We start from the raw sequence: 23757 nt of genomic DNA, 5'->3' as shown, positions 1-23757 counted from the left end.
CGTTTCCCTCGTTACTGTTGCGGCGTTGCACTGTGCGGCTTGCCGCCCCATCCGGCCTGAACAGGCGATTGTGATTTAGGAGACAGCCGGACTCCGCCTCTCTCTCGCCGCCACTTTGAGAAGAGAAGAGAAGAGAAGAGAGGGTTGGCGCACACGCTGGAACTTTTGAGGAACAGGAAGAGGCCAGCGCGCTGCAGCGTGTTTCAGAGCAAAGCTGGCCGGCCGGCCGGCCGGGGGGCGGCTGCACGGGGCCTGTGATGTTTAATTCAGGAGCACATAATCACTTGGACGGAGCTGAGAGCGGGGCTTTAAATAACTCAGCTTAGAGCGGCACAACCGCTTGGCTCCGAGCGGGCCCATGAAACTCTTGCCGTGCGTGTGTTGGGAGTGCATTTTGCTTGTCTCGCTGGACAGAGGACAGAGGACAGAGGACAGAGGACAGAGGACCCCCCCCCCCCCATTTGTGCTTTGAAAAATTGGAGATGCAGAGGTGTGGGAGGAGAGTTTGTCACTCTGCCAAGCATCCGCACGCATGACGAGACAAGCGCAAAAGGCCAGCCTTCAGAGGCTGAATATGGAGGAGCCGGCTTGATGCCGGGCAGGCGGGCTGGCGGACGGACGGACGGACGGGCGGGCGCGCCAGACATTCGATTGAGGCCACAACTTGGCTCACAATTGGGAGAAGCTCACTGAGCAAACTTTCCACTTTCACGCTTTACGTCGGTCCCAAGTGAGATGAGGCTGACAAAAGGCCATCAGCCAGCACGGCCCACCTACACGGCCCGCCGTCATGGCCCGCCGTCATGGCCCACTGTCCCGGCCCGCCGTCACGACGTGCCATCAGGGCCCAAGCCCGCCCGCCCGCCCGCCCGTCCGTCCGCCGTTACGGTCGGCCATCGCCACCGCCATGTGTAATATTGACTAAACGGCCAAGTGACATCCATCCGTTCTCAAAGGACACCCTGAACCGGTCGCAGTCCAGGAGACAAAAGAAGGCAAAGGCACCTTGTGGAGTGCCTTGAGGTGTAGGTGTAGGAAGCAAACAGCTCCATATTAACCATTCGGTTAATGGCGGCCTCACAATCCTGGTGGTACTACTCTCTTGCTCTCTCTCCGAACCTTTCCCCTCGCCCGTCTGCTCGTTTCCATCTCTTCCTCCAGGGAAGGGACGACGGCGCCATTCATTTGCGGCTGAAAAAGCCAGCCCATGTCGTCACCGTGCCTTTCCACTCCATCGCTTGGGCTCTCAGTCACGTCCGTGTCAACCGTGGCAGCTCGGATTTGTTTGCGGCGGGCGACGAGGCGCGCATTCTATCTGTGTGCCTCACTCGGCCTGTGTCTGCCGACACCAGAGGGGAGAGAGAAAGAGACAGAGCGCTGGCTGCCGGCGCATTTCCAAACAAGGAGCCACCGTGCTAAAATGTGTCCAACTCCCTCCACCGTGATCAATTGCACACTGAACCGCAACCAGCTAGACCGATTGTGAGCGCCAACAAAACACGAGTGACCAAGCCCCGCCGGCCCGCCCGCCCGCCCGCATGCGCGCCTGCCCGCGTGCGCGCCTGCCTCTTTGCCTGGAAATGCACGCGCGTGAAGATGCGTGTGCTCAACACGCACACACACGTGCACCTGCACGACATCGACAAAATGACAGCGGCGCTGGACTCGGGCCCGATTATTATAAGTGGGATGAATACGCTTTGGGAGCTCGCTTTGGCATGAACACGCAAACGGTGTCTCGTGTCAGCTCCAGAAATGATGAAATAGTTTCCTAGCAACATGTGCTATGTGTGCAGGCCACGTGAAAACTAGAAAAAGATGCTGCTGTGCCACACGCTCAAAGAGTGAGTGAGTGAGTGAGTGAGTGAGTGAGTGAGTGAGTGAGTGAGTGAGTGAGTGAGTGAGTGAGTGAGTGAGTGAGTGAGTGAGTGAGTGAGTGAGTGAGTGAGTGAGCGAGTGAGTGAGTGAATGAGCGAGCGAGCGAGCGAGCGAGCGAGCGAGATAAACAGTGCGCAATAGAGAAAGATGGCAGGCTTTATGGGGTGAAGTCACCAGTATCCATCGTCATGAATAGCTTATGAGCATATCATGAAGGGAGAAAAGGAAAGCCAATTGACAGCGTGGCACTTCCTCCAGCGGTTGGTCTGCGGGGGCAGCATCGACTGAGCAGCTCCTCTGACAATGAAGGTCACGGGAAGAGCTCGTCACAGCTCGTCACAGCTCGGTGAGCCAACCTGCTGGGAATACATCGGCCCCGTAGACACGCTTATTGCAAATGTGAAGCGGTGGGTGCCGCAGGCCGGGCGTTTGCGCAAACGCCAAAGCGTGGCTTCTCGTTCCAAATGTGATGCTGCCTCCTTTTCGAGAGCGAGAGAGAGAAAAAAAAAGCCGGCGCGAGATCAGGCAAGCAGGGGGTTGCAAAATTGCCGCACTGTACAACGAGGACTAGCAAAATCTTAGGGGCTCAGAGGTTGTTGGGATTATTTTGCGATAAAACCATTCAATAGCGTAACATGTCCTTATTTAACCGTGAGTGTGGGATGCAATCGCGTGTCATGGCAAGCATGTGTGTTTGTTGAAATGCATGTTGGGGACAGCCAAACTGCGAGGTGGCAAAAAAAAAAAAAAAAGAAAGTGTACTATCTCTGTTCGGCAGCTGCCTGCCGCAAGGAGGAGTCCCAAAACAGGCGTGAGACGGTGACAGAGACGGAGCGACCGCAGCCTCCTGCTAGCCAAATAGGAAATTAATTGAGACCATCAATATCGTATTAATCATTAAAGCCCAGGTGCTGAGGCAGCACTTTGCAGGCTCTACTTCTATTGGCAGTGCTTGCGCGCGCGTTTACACACACACACACACACACACACGCACACACGCACACACGCACACGCACACGCACGCACGCGCACGCACACGCGCACACACACACACACACACACACACACACACACACACACACGCGCACAAGTTGAACGTGCTAAAGTGAAACCAAGTGAAGTATGAAGAAAAAGCCATGTTTTTGCCAGGAGCCTTTTTTAAAGGACACAATGCGCAAAAACAAGCCGAGCGTCACGTCAAAAGAAGGGCAAGGAGGGTCGGGTTGGGACAGCGGCGAGGTTCCGATAAGAGCACCGAAAGACAGACGACAACGCATGTTCGACGGAGAGCTTGGCCAATTAGGAGCGAGCAGCGCAGCACGTACAAACTTGGCAGGTCGGCTGGCCGGCCCTCATTTCAGGCGGCAGCTATCTAATTGCCACTCTCTGATTTCTCCCGTAACGCGGTTGGCTCGGAATCCCGCAGACAGCGTGCCGTGTAAATAATAATTACAGGCAGGGCAGGGCAGGGCAGGGCAGGGCAGGGCAGGGCAGGGCAGGGCAGGGCAGGGCAGGGCAGGGCAGAGGAGAGGAGAGGAGCGGCTATCAATTGTGCAACACCGACAGCGCCTTCGCTGGAAAGCGGCTTACCCCGCAAGCCCAGGCTCCATTGGCGATAGATAGTCTGGGGCCCGCTGCCTGCCTGCCTGCCTGCCTGCCTGCCTCATTTGTTTGCATCAATAATACATTCAAAGGATTTACGTATCTCACATACAAATGAGCGTGCATTCTCCCGTCCAAGAGGCCGGAAAGACGAGCAGACGTGGCGCAATCCCGCACGGGGTTGGGCACCGGCAAGACTTAAGGCGGGCCGAGGCGCGAGCCACCAAATGTCAAATGGGCGCCTGCCGGCCACACCTGGACAATTGGAAAAAAAAGGGAGCGCCAGAAGCATTCACGCTTTGAGGACTGATAAGAAGTCAAAGAGCAGATCAGCGCGGGCGGGTCGGGGGCTGCCCAACGCTCTCTATTCACGGCAATTAGAATCCCGCTAACAGTCTGGACGCTTCCATTCACTTTCTACGCTGGACCGTTTCAAAAAGGCTTGGATACAAATGTCCTGCCTCATATGTGATGAGTCAGCAATAGAAGTTGTGTCTTTGCTGCAAGCGTGCTGCGGGGCAACGGAGATGGTTCTGCTTTCATCTTACTGTGGAGGACGGAGTCTGCAATGAGGGGCGGGGAGCGGAACGGAGCAGGATGGGGAGGGGAGGGGCGCTACGCAACATCCTCGACATGAATCAACCAAAAGTGGCTGCCAATAAGAGCGTCAACAGCACTGCTTTGAGTGTTTGAGTGATCAAAAACGCCTGAAGCCACGGCAGCCAGCCAGCCAGCCAGCCAGCCAGCCAGCCGGCCGGCCAGCCAGCCAGCCAGCCAGCCAGCCAGCCAGCCAGCCAGCCGGCCGGCCCGCAAACAACAGAAGCAGCCCAGAGACACACAGCGCCTTCCTTGGCTTTTATGCGCTCATTTCATAAGATGCAGTGGAGGAGGTTGGAGAGGAGAGGAGAGGACAATGTCATCGTACCACCCCAACAGGCCTTTTCTTTAGCTGCGGGCGACCCACACCATCCTCATCATCCTCATCATCATCATCATCATCACCGTAGCTCCCGCGCTGGTCGCAGAGCTCGTCCGATGACAAACGGATGCGCAGTCGCCGCCACTTTCTGCACGAGCGACCGAGGTCACGTTGTCACCACGTGCTCGGCTACTCGCCGTCCTCGGCGGGGATACCGAGGGCAGCGAGGAGAGAAAATCAATAGCGCACGTCAGCGCTAAGCCAAATCAGCTGCAGTTTGCAGCTCGATCCGCATACTGGACACTGAATCGTAAAAAAAAGAGAAAAAAAACCCACACCAGGTGGGAAGGTTTCACAGGCAAACCAAAACAGGAGCAAACGGGAGCAGACAAAATAGGAAAGCGAGGCCAGCGCAGGCCACACTTGTCTTTGGCGGGCATCCTGCTCGCCCGCCTGACATATGCTCCGTGGAGTTGCGTCGTGCGCTCTCAAAATAGTCGGCTGGAAGCAGGAAACTGGCGCCAGGCTGTTTGTTTGACAAGAGGCATGTGAGCAGAACCGTCAGCGCAAGCGCTTGTGACAAGACCGACTTCTGCGGCCGGCCTCGGTTTCCACGCGTCCGTAGGAGTCAGAGGACGAGAGACGAGAAAGCCTAGGCTTCGTGTGCGCTCAATATGACATCTACCCAGATGAAGAAAAAAAATGCTTCTGGCTTGGCACACAAGGATCAACGCGCCCTTGTCGTTATTTCTTTGCTATTCCCCGCTGAGTGAGAATGATGGAAAAAAAACAAACCAAAAAAGCCAAGTTGCAGACGAACGGATGGATCACCATAAACACCCAGAGGGAGGTGTTGAGCATTAAATGTGTGTACGGCGACAGGCAGGCAGCAGCCAAACACATTGCATTCTTGTTATTCTTAATGAAATGGCAGCGAGTCAGCCGGGACCCGCTTCCCCGCTTCCTCTGGCAAATTGACTCGCTCGGCCCCATATCTTTTGCACAAACGCGCCTTCAAACCACCTCCGCAGAGGAATAAGAGCAGAGGACAGCCTCAATGGAAAGGGCCAATTAGCGCCATTGCAATCAGAGCCGCGTCGACACCAGCCAGCCAGCAAGCCAGCCAGCAAATTGAGACGGGACAAGGCAGAGCGCTTGCTTCCCGAGCGCCGGCTTCCGCCCCGCACAAGGCAGAGCGCTTGCTTCCGAGCGCCGGCTTCCGCCCCGCAGAAGGCAGAGCGCTTGCTTCCCGAGCGCCGGCTTCCGCCCCGCACAAGGCAGAGCGCTTGCTTCCCAGCGCCGGCTTCCGCCCCGCAGAAGGCAGAGCGCTTGCTTCTCAGCGCTGGTTTCTGCACTGCCCTGGCTCGGAAGCGCTCGCCTTCCGTCGGCCCTCAGCGGCGGCTAATTGGAGCTCAGAGGAGCAATCGGGCCAGGACAAATCGGACAGTTCTGGTCATTAGCTGTGACCGGTGTTCTCTGCCAAACGGGGCGCCGCCGCTCGCTCGCTCGCTCGCTCGCACGCACGCGTGTGTCGTCGCGCCGACACGGTCAATCGGCGCCTTGACACGAGAGGGGCTGCCGAGATTGGCGGCGAGTCGCACGCAGACTGATGATCTCGCACACGCACAGGCAGAGGAACGGAACCCAAAGCGGCCGGGCTGGGATTTCATTTCATTCAAGTCAGAGAAGGCCGGCAGCCTTCTTTTGGCTGGTGCCAATACGTGGCCACCCGGAATGGCAACGACCTTTTTCAAGCCACGTCGTCCATTTGCGAAGGCACCAAATAAAAGTGTCCCGAAAGTGCAACGCGTGTCTGTTTCATCGCACGCTAAGCCATCGTTCTGTTGTACGTGCGCCTACTCATGCGCGTTACTGCTGTGTGACATCAAGCATGAAAATTCAAAGAAAAAGAACGCAGCATAGCTCATCTGGGGGAAACAGGAAAGAAGGGTTGTCCTTAATCCTTGTGTAGCTGACTCAGACATTTTGCCCACTGGCCGTGCAAAGGAAACACAAGCGAGATGGAACTCCGGCGTCGGCGGGAACGTTTGCGCCGGCGGGATCGCCGCTTTACCGTTCTGGGCCGAGAGAACGGCAGCGGTCGGGGCGAGAATGACACGGCAACTATCGCCGGCTCTCTCGGAGAATGTAAACGAGTTGTTGGCGACTCCCTCCGAAAGCGGGCCGCAAAATTGCAGAGCGAGACGAATGTCGGTCGGGCGAGCCTTAGCCTTAACCTTTTGCCGGTGGTGAATTATTAAAGAAGCCCAGACCTGTCGTGCTTCTCCATCCAGGCTCCGGCCGCTTGGAGAAGGGAGGGGCAGGGGGGCGGGCTGGCGGGCGGGCGGGCGAGCGGGGCCTTGCGTGCCTCTTTGGTCGCCATGTGGAAATGGCAAGACAAACGCGGCGGGGGATTTGTGATAATTGGCCGTCTGCCGGCTGGGCCAGGGCGGCGAAAAGGTCACGAGCGCTGAGGAACGGATCATCCCTCGCTCATTGTTTTGGGACAAAGGGCTCCGGTGGGGGCTATTAATCAAGACTCTGAGTAACCTTCAATTTGTTTGGGGTCGGGGGCCTCGGGTGGGCTGGGCCGGGCTCGGCAGCCCGCAGCAAAAGCAAAGCTTTGAAAGTCTCCTGCCTGCGCTCGTTTGGAGAGCGTCCCGGAACGCCAGCTCGGCCAAGCAGACCTTCTTCGCTCCGCATCCATCCTGCAAGAGTGTCAGACACTCAAATTGATAGACGTGAGACCTGATCTGACTGGCTTGTTGAAGTGCACTCCCATCTGATAAAAACGAGAGCCGGCCAGCTCCGCCGCCGCCGCCGCTTTGGAGCGCTCCACTGCTCGCGGCCAGCCAACCAACACCTGGCCAGCTCGGCTCAGCTCATCGGCTCTCGCTGCTCATCCGTGATTTACGTATCTTTGTGAAATATTCATCATGTAGACTTGCGTGCTTTGCATCTGATATCTGATGTGAATAATCTGGAGGGCCTTTCACATGAGCTGCTGCGAAAGGGGCGGGAGGGAGGGAGCATGGGAGGGAGGGAGCAAGGGAGGGAGGGAGCAAGGGAGGGAGGGAGGGAGGTGGAGGGCGGACGGGAGTCAGGGAGCGATAGCTGGCAAGAAACAAGGTCGTCAGCGTTCCCTCCTGCCTTGGAAGTCATTTCATTATCTCATCCCTCTCTCCTCTCCTCTCCTCTCCAAAGCGGCAAAGGCGGGAGAAGCAATTGACCCCTCTCCGAGTCGCAGGCAGGCAGGCAGGCAGGCAGGCGGGCGGGCGGGCGGGCGGGCGGGCGGGCGGGCGGGCGGGCGGGCGGGTTTTGGGCAGGCAGGCAGGCAGGCAGGCAGGCAGGCAGGCAGGCAGGCAGCAGGACAAATGAAGCTTCCCCTCTGTATTCAGATCATGATTATCTCCACCTCTGTGGCCCCTACCGCCCGCCCACCCGCCAGCGCCCAAAGTGCCGCCAACACCGCTCCTATTGGACGGAGAGGCGCGAGCCTGGAATTACATTCGATTAGCTAGAAGCAAACGGAGGAGACAAGAGGCGAGGGGATCGATGAGTGTCACGCCCCTCACGCTGCGGTCGCGTCACAAACAGCGACGCACCGGCCGGCCGTTGCAAACTATTCCGACAGAAGGCTTAGGGGGTTTGTTTGGTTTGGTTTTGCTTTGGTTGGCACCAGAGCCATTTCCCATCTCACTCAGCATTTAATTTCACTGGTGGCAAAGCCAGACTTGATAGAAAGGCTGCAATTTCATTTCAAATATCTTTCTGGATGCCAAGGGGAGCGAGGTGGCTGGCGTGCACTGCTGGCTAGTTTAGCAGGATTCAAATGAGTGGCGGAATGTCCAGCAAAAAAGGTCAACGATGCCTGCGGGTATGGAGCCCATCATTCCAACGGCGGGTGTCACGGCGACATTGATGCCGGCAAGGCCGGGCCGATGCGTCGTCACCGCAGCCAGTTTAGACATAGCGTCTGCGGAGGGGAGAGCGGAGGCGCGGGCTGCGGCAGGCCCTAACCCAATCCAGCCGGGCGACGACACGACACGACACGACGCGCCGACAAGGAATCTGCGGAGCGTTCTTAAATGCACAAGAAGCGGTGCGGAGCGCTTACCTGCAGCAGCCAGTAGCACCTGCGGTGGAAGGTGGGGATGATGGACGAGTGGACGTAGCAGCCGTACAGACACTGAAAGAAGGACACACACAAGTAGGAGTCAGGCAAAGGCCATCGTACGGACAAACAAACGGACGGACAAACGGACGGCTGGACGGACGGAAAAACGGGGCCCCATTCGGGTGCTATCACTGCCCGTGAACCGGCCGGCCGGCCGGCCAGCCAGCATGTGGCGGCAAAGCGCAAACAAGATTGCCACCCCTATTAGCAAGACTTGGTCCCAGAAGGGCGATTTTGTTTTGCAGCCGGAAGAAAGAGAAAAGGCAAACATCTATCCATCTTTCCATCTATCATCATCATCAATCAAAAGAGATCAAGAAGGAATAACACAACACGACAGGGACAGCAAGCGCAACGGCTACGGCAGAGGAGGACGTGGACCGATTGCTCGCTTTATTCTGCCATTGAGCGGCAGCACGGCACGAGGCTTTTGTTCCGCCCCGTACCACATATGAAATCCAGCTTCAAGAATGAGATTGAAATTCGGCCAGTTTTCCAGCGCCTTTGAGCCCAGTCAGATGATGTTCATTCACACGCTAGCTAGCATATCCACGACTCTCCATTGGCTTGCAGAGTTGAGTTGAAGCTTAGCAATGGTGTCAAGTGTTTGTTAGATTGAGCAAGGCCGCTGCTCTGCTGCTGCCGCGACTGTCCTTTCTCTCGGCTTGGCCGTCCTTATCTCGCTGCACCCTTACTGCTGGAGACTGTGGAGTCACTCACATGGCTGGGCACAGCCTGCGGTTGAGGATAGAAAAAGCCAGAGCAGACAACATTGGCACCTTCTTTCTTCCAAGCAGCCGCACACGGTTTGGCGGCGCCGAGACTTCATCACACCTGCTGTTTCCTCTGTGGCGATTCTCCTTCATCCTAAGAACTCTCATCTCATCTGATTCATCTCCTGGACAAAGCGCAGTCAAAGCAAAGCAGCCTCCAAAGTGAACGGGCAGGCTGTCCACGTGAGGTGAGGCGAGGCGAGGCGAGGCGAGGTGCGGTGGCAACATTCTAAACAAATGCAAAGTCCCCAGCAAAGCAAAACAAATTGTTCTCTGGGAAATACATGGGATTGACCATCTCTAAAAATAGCATGCTCGGTGGAAAACAAACAAACACTCGTGCCCCCGAGAGGAAAATTAATTAGCCGTATGCTGAGCGGGCAAACGCAGCCGTACATCACGTTGGAGTGGAAACACTGACAGCCCTGCCTGACCGCACGCATGCCCTCCTCCATGACATCCAAACGTTGCCACGGGCCTCGGTCGCTGCCACCGGATGAGAGAGAAGAACGCCGTGCCGGTGTAGCTTTTCATTGCCACGTGGCAGGGCGGGGCGGGGCGGGGCAGGGCAGGGCAGGGCAAGCGCAACTTTGCCCCTCCCTCCCTCCCTCCCGTCCACCTGACCAAAGGCACGCTTGTCTGCCGATGCTAATGCCGACCACCCGGGCACGCGGCCAAAGGCATTAGGTGGAATTGAATTCCACCAAACTAGCTTTAATCAGCAGCTTTTGAAGGTTAGAATTACTCTCTCTCTCTCTCTCTCTCTCTCTCTCTCTCTCTCTCTCTCTCCTCTCTTCTCCTCCGACCCAGCGGCCAAGGGTAAAGCCGAGAGACGGCCGGGCTCGGCTAATGGCGCGCTTCCGAGTAGCCGAGCCGCGTCAAGGATCGGCACCAGAAGGATCTCCAGCTCTACACCAGCCTTTCGACTGTGCTGAAAAGCAAAAGCCAAGTCCTCCTTCAATGCGGCCTTCTTGTTTTCCGCACCTTGTCTTGTGTCTACAGCCACGTTGAAGGAGAGAGAGAGAGAGAGAGAGAGAGAGAGAGAGAGAGAGAGAGAGAGAGAGAGAGAGAGAGAGAGAGAGAGAGAGAGAGAGAGAGAGAGAGAGAGAGAGAGAGAGAGAGAGAGAGCGCAGCTCCAAAAGTTAGGGAAGGCCGTTGGGGAGAACGACAGTATGGGCAGAGGCACCTGCGCTCAACACGCTTCGATGACGCTTCACAAAGCCAATGTCGTTAAAGCCCGCCAAAGTTCAACCAGATCTTTCCACTCGCTCTCACGCTCCATTTCAAGAATGCAGCTCCAATTGTCGTCCGCCGAGCCGAGCCGAGCCGAGCCGAGCCGGCAGATAAGTTTGAGTCGCGGCGTGCCCGTTCACAAGGAAGCCTGCCATGATTATTGCCAGCTCCGCACACGCTGTCGCTGAAAGCGTGGCGAGATCGCGAGTCGTAAATTTGACAGCTCGTATCCAAAATGTACACACATTCTTTTTATCTGCCAGGTTGTAAAGGCGCGCGCACGGCTGTATCAAGCAGGTGGTAAAGCAGGTTGAAATCAGCCACGCTCGTCGCTTTGCGTTTCCAAATGAGCCGGCCCGGCACGTCGTCTACTTCCCTTCCTTCGCGTCAAGTACAAACACTGACCTGCCTTCTTTGGCATGCTAGCAATCAGCCGAGTGGACGGAGACGGTCAAAAATTCGGGGGATTTCGCAAACCCAAAGCCGCTTGGTGGGTGTGCGCGTGCACGCGCGCGCGCTTTGTCTTTTGCCATTGTGAATGGAGGCAAAAGAGAGAGAGTTTAGCTGCGCCCGCTCGGGGTCATCAAACCATTGATCCGCCGCACGTGTGCCACAGCATTCTTTCAGGACACTGGCAGCTGGCTGCCCTTTGGCCAACACTTTCTTTTTGCTTGTGCGGCACTTTTGAGAGCAACTCTTGCCTGGAGTGCCAGCTTGGCAATGTGCTCGCTGCAAGCAACATGCGTCACCGCAGCATCTTGCCGTGAAGCTCTCTGCTCATTTGCACGCACGCACGCACGCACGCAGCTTTGTGCGCGTCTGTCTCGTGCGCCGCTCCCCCCCCCCCCCCGCCCCATCCATCCCTGGCGTTACCTATTCGGCTCCCTGCGAGCCCTCGCGTCAGTTTGTACGGAGCGAGCGCCCCGCTTTCTCGCGGTCGGTCCTCGTCGGTGCCTTCTGTGTCTCGTCGCTTTTTGATCATCGTTCCGAGTTCCCGGTGGTGTTGGCAGTTTTGGATCACTCTGACCCACGTGAGGTCCCTCAAAATACTCCGTCATCAGCATCTGGCCCAAGACCGCTATTGCTTAAGCAATATAATGGAGCGACCCCACCCTTGGCGAGCATCTCCCATGCACTGGCGCACCCTCGTGTCAGTCAGGGCTGATTAGCAGAGGGGAACGCGACCCGGCGGGTGAGGTCCCCGCTCTGATCTGTAGGCACTTTGCATTTCCACTATATCCAGGGTGAGCGCAGTGGCCCTGTGAATCACAAGCTGCCTCAAAGAGCACGGGCCAAAATACGATGGATGCTACAGTGAGCGGCGACACGCTGTGTATGGAAACATGAAGCGTGGAGACAAATTGAGGGGGGAGGGAATGATCTGATAGGAGAGCGAGTCGGGCACATCTGGGGGGGGGGAGGGGGGGGGCACACTACAGGCAGGCAGCAGAGAGAAGAGATACCATTACAGAGGAGACGGTGAGAAAAAAAAATCCCGCTGGCCAGGGAGAAAGCGTCAGAGAGTGTCGGGAAGAAAGGGAGCGGGCGGAGAAGAGAACAGAGACGAGAGGAGAGGGGGATAGAATGAATGCTAACGGGGAGCCCAAAAGCCCTACTGAGGCTTTATCCTTCACAGGCAGACGAGCAACAATCGCAAACACATTTTCTCTCACCCTGGCCCGAGCGAGGGAGGAGAGATAAAAAAGCAATTTGTATTCCATTCCTATTCACGCCGCCTTGCTTGGCCTGTTTCTCTGCCTGCATATTTGTAAACACAGCGCCTTCATCTTCCCACCACAAACACACAGTACAGCGAGGGGCGGGGGTGAGGCACAAAGGGTGAGGAGGAGGGCGAGCCAGGCAAAGGAGAACCAATGTCGACGACAGACGATGCGAGAGGCCGGGCTGGGACGTCGCAACTTGGTTTGCTCACGCGTGTCAAGTGCTGGGCTTGAAGGGCAACAAGGACGGAAGGCTAAACACAAAGACAGCCCGCCCGCCCGCACCTCGGTACGCCGCAGCACCTGCCGGCCAAAAACGGGCTCCGTTGGATCAGCGCCGTTAGGCCGGTCCCGCGTCCTTTGATATTTTGATCGAGGGCGGCTATGATGATGAACCCATTTAAAGGCTTGACAAGAAATCTATCAACTTGCTGGGAGCACTAAGCGGACGCCCTGGGCCAACTTGATGACACAGTCAAAACCTGGTAGCTTGACAACCGGCAGGTCAGACTGCCACCTCCACAGCACGCAGAAGAGACCAAATCAAGTGCTGAGCGGCAACATTTGCTTTGGCGTCCAAGGAAGAAGCAAAGTCGTGACGGCAATCAGAGAGTGAGGGGCGGCTGCAACCGGAGCATGGCTTGAGCCTCAACAGCCTTTTTCGCCTCAGAGACCGGAGCATGGCTTCAGCCTCAACAGCCTTTTTCGCCTCAGAGACCGGAGCATGGCTTGAGCCTCAACAGCCTTTTTCGCCTCAGAAACACTTCAGCCCTTTGCAGCCATTCGAGATAAAGCAATGCAGCCACTTTTAGACACGACACGAGTGAGTTCTCCAGACGCGCGTGCGTGTGCGTTACTTGGGGATGCTGTCCTGGAATCTCAAGGTCTCAAAGGGTGACGAGGTGAACGCAAAACGCCAATCAACCACCGTGCATGTCTTCTCTCCGTCAGCTGCTCGATTGATTCGCCCCGCCCACGCGCCATTACTCCCGCCTCCACGCGCGCACGCCTCTGCTGAATAATTGATCTGTGTACTCCGCTAACTAAATCCGTCAGAGCCACGACAAACGAGGCAGCCCTTTCTCCAGCCCTCTTTATCCTTCCGCCCCAGCTCGCCTGGTGCTGCCCGCAAAAGTCCACAGTCCAGTTGCCGCAGTGACCTTTTCACCAGAGCGAGCGCGTGATCCCGCTCAGCCAGCAGATGAGCGTCTCTCGCCGCCGACTGGCCAAAAGGCACACCAGAGGTGAACGCGCAGCTGACGACGACGCAAACGCTGCCCAAGCGACACTTCCTGAGTCTGCACAGGAGGCTAGCCCTCCCCCTTTCCTCTTTCCCTTTCAAATCTCAACGATAGCCACACGCCCGCCACAGTCCGAATCACATGCAAACCCAGGAGCAGCCAAATGTCGTGGAGTGAGTGGCAATGCAGGGCCAGCCGTGCATACTGATGACAATGTCTAGCAACACGCACCAAATTGGAGGGGGGTCAAATATGGCTCACGCTGCCTTTAGTGAGACATTTTTGAGCACATCGTTGATTGCCAGGATATGTTTTCGGAAAGGCGACGAGGACAGCCAGCCGTTGACGTGGCCCCTCCCGTGGCGAGGGCGGGAGCGAGGGCCAGAGCGAGAGCGATGCGCCGGCCGGTGGCTGGCTGATGCAAAGAGTCAGAGGAGACTCCCGCACGTGTCCTCCAGCCGCAGCGGTGACTAAAAAGCCATTTGCTCCCTGACAAACAGTAACGGTCAATAAAACAAGCGCAGAGTCGCTCCCCGCTCGAGGCAGCCCGGGGGACAAATGAACACAAACTGGGAGTGAAACGCTTTACCCAGGAGGATTTGCCCTCTTCTGCCACGGCCACCAGAGCCGGGCCCCGCCTGACGTGCCGGGCGCCGCCAGACGCACGCTCCAGTGCGAGACCGGCAGGGAATAAACGGAAGGGGTAATTACTGCCAATAAAGCTCCGGAAATTCAGGCTCCACATCAGGCAGGTCTGAGATGATCTGATTAGCGGCGGATTTTAGGGACTGATCCGTTAATCCCATCACTGCCGTCAATCTCTCGCAAGTCTGTGCAAAGTTAGTCCAACTTAGTCTTGGAAAACTTAGAAGCCAGAACATTTCATTGCATATTTGCTATTTGACAGTCAGCGTCTCCCGCGTGGCAGTCCTTCTGCACATCGTTGTCGTCTGGCCCAAACAGTGACATTTCTTGCCATTCTTAAATCACTTGAGTGCCGACGGGGGTGAGCGCGTGATCTTCTTCATGGTCCGCAGCGGACCGCCTTAAATTCAGAAACAAACTGCTTCAGTGTGAAAAGGCGAGCTGAGAGAAGAGCAGGCATCACTCGCCGGGGTGGGTGGGAGACTTTTGCCTCTCTCGGCCGCCCCCTATTTCGCCAGAGCGCCCGCTCGACATGGCGAAGGTGCATGGGGCACTGCAAGGTGACGCACAGGCAGGCCCGGAGAGGCTGCGGGCAGGAGTAGGAGGAGAGCTGCGCAGCCGAGATGTCAGCTCGCCCGGGCCGGGCCGGGCCCGGCCTTCAAGCAGGCTCGGGGCGCTGCTTATCCTGCTTTGACTTGTTGCTCTGTTCCCGCTCCACATTCCCCGCTCATCGCGGTGGCTGTGAATACACGAGTGGGGGGCTGCCAGTCAAAGGGATTAGCAGCCACGTGGAGAGAAACAGGTTCATTTTCAAGAGCGCATTTATCAAAATCAAGACGAGGCAGGCAGGCAGGCAGGCAGGCAGGCAGGAACCCCAACAATGGCGCTCCAGAGGGGAAAGCCACTTCCAGCCTAGTCAAGTCCAAGGGAACATCAAGGTGATGCATGTTGAGTCGCGGCCTTACAAATGGCAAGCACACTACAAAGTGGCATTGCAGATTGTTTTTCTCTTCATCAGATCTTGTCGCCTCTCTGCATTTAAAAAGCAAAGATCAATTCTTACAAGCGGCGGCGCCACCAAGGCCTGCCTGCCTGGCTGCCTGGCTGCCTGCCTACCTGCCTGCCTGCCTGGCTGCCTGGCTGCCTGCCTGCCTGCCTGCCTGCCTGCCTGCCTGCTTGGCCGCCCGCCAGCCCGCCCGCCTGCCCGTCTGCCTGCCCGCCAGTCCGCCCGCCTGACTGCCCGTCTGCCAGTCCGCCCGCCCGCCTGGGTGAATCTTATTTAAGGCAACAGCACATTGACCTTGCGCTGACAGAGACAAAGCACATTTCAAATCAGCGAGAGACTTTCCTCCACCAATTCCTTTATTTCAGGCCAGAAAGCCTTTCCAAAGCCTTTCCAAAGTCTGTCCAAAGCCTTTCCACACCTTGGCGTTTCTGTCTCGGTGACAAATATCGTTTCAAAAGGGGGAAAAGCGTCATTCTTTTTTCCCTGAGCCAAAGTCCCCCCAGAAGCGATCAGGCCTAGTTTAGCCGTTACAGGCTGGCATGGTTTATAAAGGAGGTTATTGCAGCCTTGTTGCGCTTTTACAGAGTATCATCTCGTCCGCCGCGAGAGTCGCTGATAACATATTGGATGTTTATAATGGCCGGCCGGGACCGAGCGCGGCCGGCAGTAAAACTCCGAGCCAGAACGGGTCGTCGGGTTCACTTGGAGCTGAGCCAGCCCAGATGCCTTTGGCCTCCGTCGGCCGTATTTCATCCTGGAAATGTGCGCGTGGTGCCAACGTAGCAACATGTTACAAGCCTCGGCCACAAAACGCCTCTATCAAACAACCGACTTTGACAACAAAAAGATGAGGTGCTACTATGACATGGGATTTGCAGCGGGCAGGGCCGAGCGTGAGCGCCGAGCGGGGCCGAGCGTGAGCGCCGAGCGGGGCCGAGCGTGAGCGCCGAGCGGGGCCGAGCGTGAGCACCGAGCGTGAGCACCGAGCGGGGCCGAGCGTGAGCGCCGAGCGGGGCCGAGCGTGAGCGCCGAGCGGGGCCGAGCGTGAGCACCGAGCGTGAGCACCGAGCGGGGCCGAGCGTGAGCACCGAGCGGGGCCGAACGCTCCCGATCCGGGACCCCTCTCCCACCTAATGTTACATTTAACGAGCCAATTAGTCCACAATGGCGTGGCGGGCATCTCAGGCGCTTGTTTACGCTGCATTCATTATTCATGTCTCCTCGTTAGCGACGTGTAAAATGAAAAGGAGAAGCGAGACCGTGAGCTCCCCGCGGCGGATGCTTATTAAGATGAGACGCTTTGTTATCCGAGCAAGAGGCAGGAGGGGCTGGCTCGCTCGCCGGCTAATTGTTCTTGGTGGGCGGGATGTGCTGCGTGCCATCATTTATCCAACCTCGAGGAGGAGGAGGAGGAGGAGGAGGAGGAGGAGGAGGAGGAGGAGGAGGAGGGGATGACTGCAAGCGCAGGCCGTCGAGTGCCCTGTGAGAGAAATGCAACAGCCTGCATCCAAGAACTCCTGTTCTTGGCCTTCACCCTCTGGCTTCATCCCTCCCAGCTCAAAGAGGAAGGGCCTACGCTACGCCAATGGCTTGGGCGGAAGGCAGCAAAAGGGCAACCAGCTCCATGGGAAGGAGTAGAAATGCCGCCTGGGGAAAATTCACACTTGTCTCCACTGGACGGATGGTAGTGTGTGTCAAAATTGCATTTTTGGGGAATCTTTAAATTCCGACAAAACGAACACACCGATGCATTTCCACTATCCAACATCCTGTGACAAAATCGATTGTGGGAAAATTGTTTGAAAGCGTCGTGGCTCGACTGAAAGTCAGCCAGAATATCCAGCATGACGCTAGTCTCCTGAGAAAAAAGAGTGCGCCCAAAACCCAGAGGGGACATTTGGCCGGCCTTGGCTCTCTCCTTTGCGGCTGTCTCAGCCACCCGAGCCGAGCCGAGCCGAGCCGAGGCGCCCTCCGTCGCCGCCTCCACACCTGAGGGTCTTGTTCTTTTATAGCGAATCGAACCTTTCACTCTGAGAGAAATAATTACTCTCCGGAGAGAAAGGGGACTGCCGCCGTTGAATGCTGATATGACACACAAGGTCACCTTGCCACTCGGCGCCGGCCGGCCGGCCGGCTCAGAGAAGACGGGAGGGAGGGAAGCCAGGATGCAGCAGGTCAGGGAGCAGAAGAGGTGAGAAGTCAGAGAAAAAGCAACAGCGAGAGTAGGAAAAGCAGCGGATGCCTGCTGAACTGGAAAAAGCAACAAAATAGGCAAGGTAGGACGCCACAGGAAAAGGGGAGCCGTAGGAACAGTCGCTCTCCCGAAACGGAGCAGCTGGCATCGAGTAATCCGATGCTACGTTGGCACATCCGTGGAGGGAGCTGGCTTCCGTCTAAAAGCTCCAAACCATTCATCGGCTCCTCCCGCTATCGAGCGCACCCGCCGCGAGGCAGCGGCGCTTTTGTTTACGGCCGACACTCGGACTCACGCTCGGCCCACCGCAATAACATCACTCACCGGGTTCGGGCGGACCCGCTTGCAAACAGCGGTCCATTTGCGCACTTGCAAAAGAAGCAATCAGGCTCTTGGTTGGCTAGGAAATAAAAGCATTACGTGAACGCTAGCCCAGGCTGGCGGGCGGCGTCCACCGCAACGGGATGGGTGAAGACGTCATCACTTGAATGACGCTTGACTTTAGAGCGCAAAACCTCCGCCAGGGCTACAAAGCGACAAAACAAATGAGTTAATTTTTCTTATTCTTATGGTCCCCACGTTTGACCACGGCAGCAAAACAGCAATGGTTTGCGGCGGCTCGCGGCAGGCCCCAGCCGGCGCTACATCGCTAGATTCTGGAAAACGTCCATCGCCTCTAAGACAGAGGTTCACAGTTGTCTTTGCCAGCCATGAAATATCGCCGCCACTCAAGACAAAGGAAGTCGTGGCGCTAAAGGGTGAGGCCGCCACGCGTCCTTTCCCACGAGCCCCCGATGAAAGGGCAAAATGGGAAGACCATCCAGAGCACGGCGGGGCCGCTTTCCTCCACAAGCTCTGGCACAGGCCGGCTTAGCTGGGGCAGGCCGGTGGAAAATCCTCCTCAAACCTATTACATCTCAATCCGGCGTGGTGATGAGGCAAGGGGGAGGAGGGAGAGATGTCTTTCTTTGGTCCCTACCTCATGAAAGAAAAGGCAAGGTGACGCCTCCCATCCGTCTGTCTGTCGCTTCGCTGATGTTGAAAAAGAGATGGCTCCGTCCGGGCCACGTGGCCTGCTTTTATGACAGCAGCGCGGAGGGCCGGCCTGTCTTTGGAGAGATAAGGTTGTACCCTTTTCATTTCGTATCCTCGGGCCGATATTTTAAGCGGCCTTGTTAAGGGCAGGCGAGCCGAGCGGCGGAACCGAGTTTGATGCATGGCTTTACAACAGGAGTCGGGCCCGTAACGCTCAAAGGCCGATCATTACTGACCTTAATAGCCCGCTCTGCATCTGGGCTTGATTGATCGTGCCTAGTAGGTTGTGAAACGCGCCATCTGGAAGAAGGGAAGGCGAAGGGAAGGCGAGACGAAGGCAAACGCAGCAGCCAGGAAAGAGCCAGGCCGGAGGATAGGCAAAAAGCCAGATGACTATCTCGCAGTGAAATTGATGGCCGTATTGCTGTAGAAACTTAACGGCGAGCGGCATAAACAGCGTGTCCCTGACGTACAAATCAACACTTAGGCAGGCTACGCTGCGGCCGCGGCTGCGCTTGATCCGCCGAGCCCAGAAAACTCCGGCGCCTTGCGCTCGGAACGTGGCCATTTCAATGCGACGTCAGCAGTCAATCGTTGTCGCCCACATGAGAGCAGTGGCCAACAACCGGGCCGGGCCGGGCCGGGGCTCCGATGCGTCCGTCTCGTATTGCTTCGTTGACACGTTTTGGCCCATCCTCAGCGTGTGTGAGTATTTGACAAAGATTTGTGGCAGTGTTGCTGAAAGCTCCCACAGCTTTATTGCAAACGCCAGCTCGGCAAGTGTAAATCAACTTGTCATCTCGCACGCCGTCGGGTTAGCGGCGCTCAATCCGGCTGCGGCGGCATGTGGCGGCACGCGGCTCATTATTGAAGTAGGTGCCGTCCATGGGAGCGGCGGGAGCCCGGCCGCTGACCCGAGAGGCCGACCGACCGGTGGGACAGAGGAGCGCCGGACACGCACGAGCCTTTGGCAGAGCCCCCCCACCCACGCTGCCCTGCCTGTTCTTTGACGAATGTTCCTTGCCGAGATGATGACAATAACGGCCTCGATTCGTCAAGCCTTTTTCTGCAGCTCTCAGGGCCCAGGCTGACCTGAAAATCCCATCCCATCCCATCCCATTCACCTCGCCTCGATGACAGGTCTGAACCTCGGCGGCGGCGGCGGGCATGCATTATCCTGCCATCGCCACTTCTATTTTTATGGCGCCTTCCATCACCATCACTTAGTCTCTTGCAGCCTCCTTTCATCTGCCCCATATTATCTGGCGGAGTGACGCTTCCTATGCAAATGGCAGCACAAGCGGCCCGGCCCGGCTCAGGTGACAGTGAAAAACTAACACGGTGCTACTATTCCCAGACATGGGCTCTGAAACAGGCGCTGCCCCCTTCTGGCAACGTCTCTCCCTCCCTCCTTCCTGCCGAGGGGAAAAAAGCCAGGGCAATGGCGGGAGCCGTCTCTCACAGAGATGCAGAAGCCTATTTTACATTCCTCGCTGGCTGCCAGGTAACAGTAGCCTGGGGCAGTGAAAAAGTTTCACCTACTTTTTATTTCCCCTGGCGAGGAGGATACAAAGCTCTTTAGCTCAGCTGAGTCCTACGTGCCAGGCATGTTTTGAGAAACCCCGAGCTGCCCATTGAATAAAGTCTGTTGTGTCCAAGCAACGTGGGAGCTAAATGATAGCATTGAGAGTGCTTCCATCTCACAAGCAGCGAGCGCCTTCAAAGTCTTTCTTGAAACGGAAGCCAAGGGCTGCTTTCTTGCTTGCATTCTTCTAACCTGCATGGGATCGGCTGCTGATCTGATCTCGCTGTGGATTTGGCGGGCGGGCAGATGGGCGGGTGGGCGGACGGGCGGGTGGGCGGATGGACGGGCGGCCAAGCAGGCAGGCGGGCGGGCGGCCAAGCAGGCAGGCAGGCGGGCGGGCGGGCGGACGGGCGGGCGGGCGGGCACTCGGGCAGGCAGGCAGCCAGCCAGCCAACCAGCCAGGCAGGCAGGCAGGCAGGCAGGCAGGCAGGCAGGCAGGCAGGCAGGCAGGCAGGCAGGCCGGCAGCCAGCCAGCCAGCCAGCCAGCCAGCCAGCCAGCCAGCCAGCCAGGCAGCCAGGCAGGCTCGGCTGCCCCGGGCCATCCCACTTTAGGCACAAGCCACCGTGACATTACGGCACCCCAAGGGAGCCCTGTGTTTATCCCTGGCATGTATCCGACTCCGGCCGGGCCTTTTCTGCCTCTGGCTGCATTTCCTCTTCTTGTCCCAGGATGTTTCGACAATCCAAGGCACGCCGCTTGTCATTGTGACGAGTGTGAGCGACGCTATGACTGACGGCACGGCACGGCACGGCACGGCAGATGTGGGCCCACTAACAGTGCACTATCCATCCATCGCACGCTGCCGATTCACACTCGCTCTTCTTCTCCGTGCGATTGTGTTTTCTGACCGGACCGGAATTCGGTACCGACAAGTAAGAGTTGATCGTTCTCGCTGAGAGCAGAACATGAGCCGCTCGCGCTCCGTGGAGCAAACGCGTGAAGCGTTGACTGCGTAACGAGCTGACATCGGAGGCTATTATCGTTAACGTACAAACCGACAACATGCCATTGCCAAGCTTGCCCTTGTGCTGAGCAGGGCAGGGCAGGGCAGGGCAGGGCAGGGCAGGGCAGGGAAGGGCAGGGCAGGGCAGGGGGAAAAGAAATATTGACGTGGGATGTCTTCAGATGATCATCTCATGCCTAAATCAATGCACAGATGGGTGATCTCTTCAGTCGTTGCCAAGGTCGAGCCGAGCAGCGGGCTCATTAAGGAAGCAGGCCGGCCGTTCAGCAGCGTGTGCTCGGAGGGAGCTAGCAACCTTGAGCAAGCGGTGAGCGCTCAAGTCGGCTCCCACGCCACAGGGGGACCCCAGCCTCATCAAAATCCCACCCAGTAGAGGTCGGGAGGGAGGACGGAAGGAAGGGAGGGAGGGAGGAGAGGGCGAGCCCAGGATGGTCGCCCGGCCTCATCTTTTAGGGGACAAATTCAAGCCACACTGGAACAAGTCATAAAACGAGGAAATAATGAATTCAATGACACTTTTTAGTGTTTGCCGCTGCCGCTGCTGCTGAAATGTGCTGAGTGGGCAATGCAAAGGCGTGCAAGAGCGGGCACGGGCCGGCGGCGCGCGCAGAGCTTTGCCGAGGCCTGCCGGTGTGCTGACTGCGTGTCTGGGAGCCCCGAGGAGCACTTTACACCTCAACGGGGCCTTCATTAGCAAATGAATGACTCTTAATTGGCCTAGCAAAATACACAAGGTGCTTGTTGCTGCTGTTGCACACACACAACGCGCGAGCACGCTGCAACCGTCACCTTAGCAAAATGGCGGGACTTGTGTTGTACTTCCCACGCCGCAGCGCCTTTCACGCTTTTTCAATTAAAACAGACAAAGTGTCTCCAACTGAAGAAAGAGCTGCCGGAGGTCTCGGCCGCCGACGCCTGTCAATTAGCCCGCCGGAGGAGAGCGATCGCCACGTGCCTGCCGGCGATCGCATGCAGAAGACGGATGGCCGACCACATTTTGGCTGCAAGAAAAGAGGGCTCGCTGGCAGAAAGCTCAGGCAATCGGATTATCTTTGCCTTTTCAATATGAACTTGGCAAAGGCGAGGTGGGCAGCGCCGGGAATCAAAGACGCTTGGCCACTTCCTCCGTGGAAGGCAAAGCGACTCAGCCGTCACCGCCAGCACGGCAGGCCTCATTTCAGAGCTCGCAATTGCATTTTGTCGGCGGATACGTGTGCGCAGGTGCGGGCCAAAGGTGTCACTGGACCCCAATGGGGCGGTCCAGGGAGACGCTGTCGCACTTTGCGACTTCACGTTGTCGACAGGTTGCCGACCGTTTGGATTCCTGTGAGGATTGTTTCAACAAAGCCTCCAAACGCTGAAGCGGGCAGGACTGGAGCGGCCGGCCACCAGCCGGAGGCAGCGGCCCGCCCATCCATCCATCCATCCATCCATCCATCCATCCATCCATCCATCCATCCATCCATCCATCCATCCATCCATCCATCCATCCATCCATCCATCCATCCATCCATCCATCCATCCATCCATCCATCCATCCATCCATCCATCCATCCATCCATCCCTTCCATCCATCCATCCATCCATCAGCGCCGCTTTTGGCCACTTTTCCAAAGCAATTTTGTCCACAGCTGCTTTGTGTTTGCGGTGTGTCAGAGCCGCCAATTCATCCGAGCCAGGTCATTAGCTTGCTACTCGGCCAGCCGACAAGCAGCGCAACCAGAAAAAGTTTTCAAGGCAGCCCCCCTCCTCTCCCCTCCCATCCCCTCCATTCATTAGTTTGTGCCTTTCAAAAGTGCTGAATTGGGACACTTACCTGACTTGCCCCATTTTTGCTCAGCAGGAGCCAAGACGGTGATGAATGGTTCCGAGCAGCTGTCACGAGCAGCCAGGGGCGGCCGGCCGACCGGCCGGCCGAGGACACATCGCACCGAGACAAACTCTTTGACACCGAGCATCGCGAGCGGCAAGCGCGGGTCGTCTCCGGTGCCCGTGTTCCATTTGGCGAGGCGAGGTGACAGATGGCAAAAGATGGCAAAAGATTCAACGGCGGTGACGCCATCTCACTCGCGCCGAGATTTAGCGTCTCGGTAGGAAAGCCCGCGAGGCCGGACGACGCCTCTGACGACGCCCTTTCCTGTCTTGAAAACTTTCACTCTGAGACACAGAACATGACCAGGGACAACAATCATAAAATGTCCTTCAATGTGTGTGTGCGTGTGTGTGTGTGTGTGTGTGTGTGTGTGTGTGTGTGTGTGTGTGTGTGTGTGTGTGTGTGTGTGTGTCTGTGTATGTCAAATATCAGATGTTGTACAGTACATATTGGGGCTGCAATTATGATGATAGTCAATCGGGATTTGAAAAAGTCTTCGTTTATTCCAAAAGAGCGCATTATGTATCTCAAACTGACTGTGCTCGCAAAAATGATTTGATTGGGTTACTGGTTGGGTCCTGAACATGCCAGAAAAAAGGTTGGATTTTGATTCTACACAAAGATGGATGTGAGAAGATTGACTGTTGGGAGCCTGCCTGAAAGGGACCTCGCGCGCGCCATTCATGGAAAAGAAAAAATACACGCCAGTAAGTAACGGCTCAGTTTGTTGTCCACGCGGATGTGGGGCCACTTTGTGTGCTTTTCAAGCTTTTCTCGTACTTTTCAAGCTTTTCTCATCCTATCCTGTCCTGTCCTGTCCTGTCCTGTCCTGTCCTGTCCTGTCCTATCCTGTCCTATCCTGTCCTGTCCTATCCTTCCACTTGCACCTTCAGAGGTGACTCATCAAGAA

The 23757-nt window shown here is 56.9% G+C and overlaps 1 protein-coding gene across 12 annotated transcripts in view; it reads right to left on the bottom strand.

The window, feature by feature from the left end:
- The window catches only part of camta1a (calmodulin binding transcription activator 1a), an 86342-nt gene that overhangs the window by 18308 nt on the left and 44277 nt on the right, over positions 1 to 23757 (bottom strand). For all 12 annotated transcript variants that reach the window (XM_049752495.2, XM_049752483.2, XM_049752485.2 and 9 more), the window contains one exon: positions 8517 to 8588. In XM_049752495.2, the coding sequence (XP_049608452.1) occupies positions 8517 to 8588 (72 nt within the window). The remainder of the gene's footprint in view (positions 1 to 8516; positions 8589 to 23757) is intronic.

This window comes from Syngnathus scovelli, chromosome 2 (assembly GCF_024217435.2).
Source record: "Syngnathus scovelli strain Florida chromosome 2, RoL_Ssco_1.2, whole genome shotgun sequence".
NCBI lineage: Eukaryota > Metazoa > Chordata > Actinopteri > Syngnathiformes > Syngnathidae > Syngnathus > Syngnathus scovelli.
Note: the sequence above shows the minus strand (reverse complement) of the source record. Positions and strands in the feature narration are given on the sequence as shown.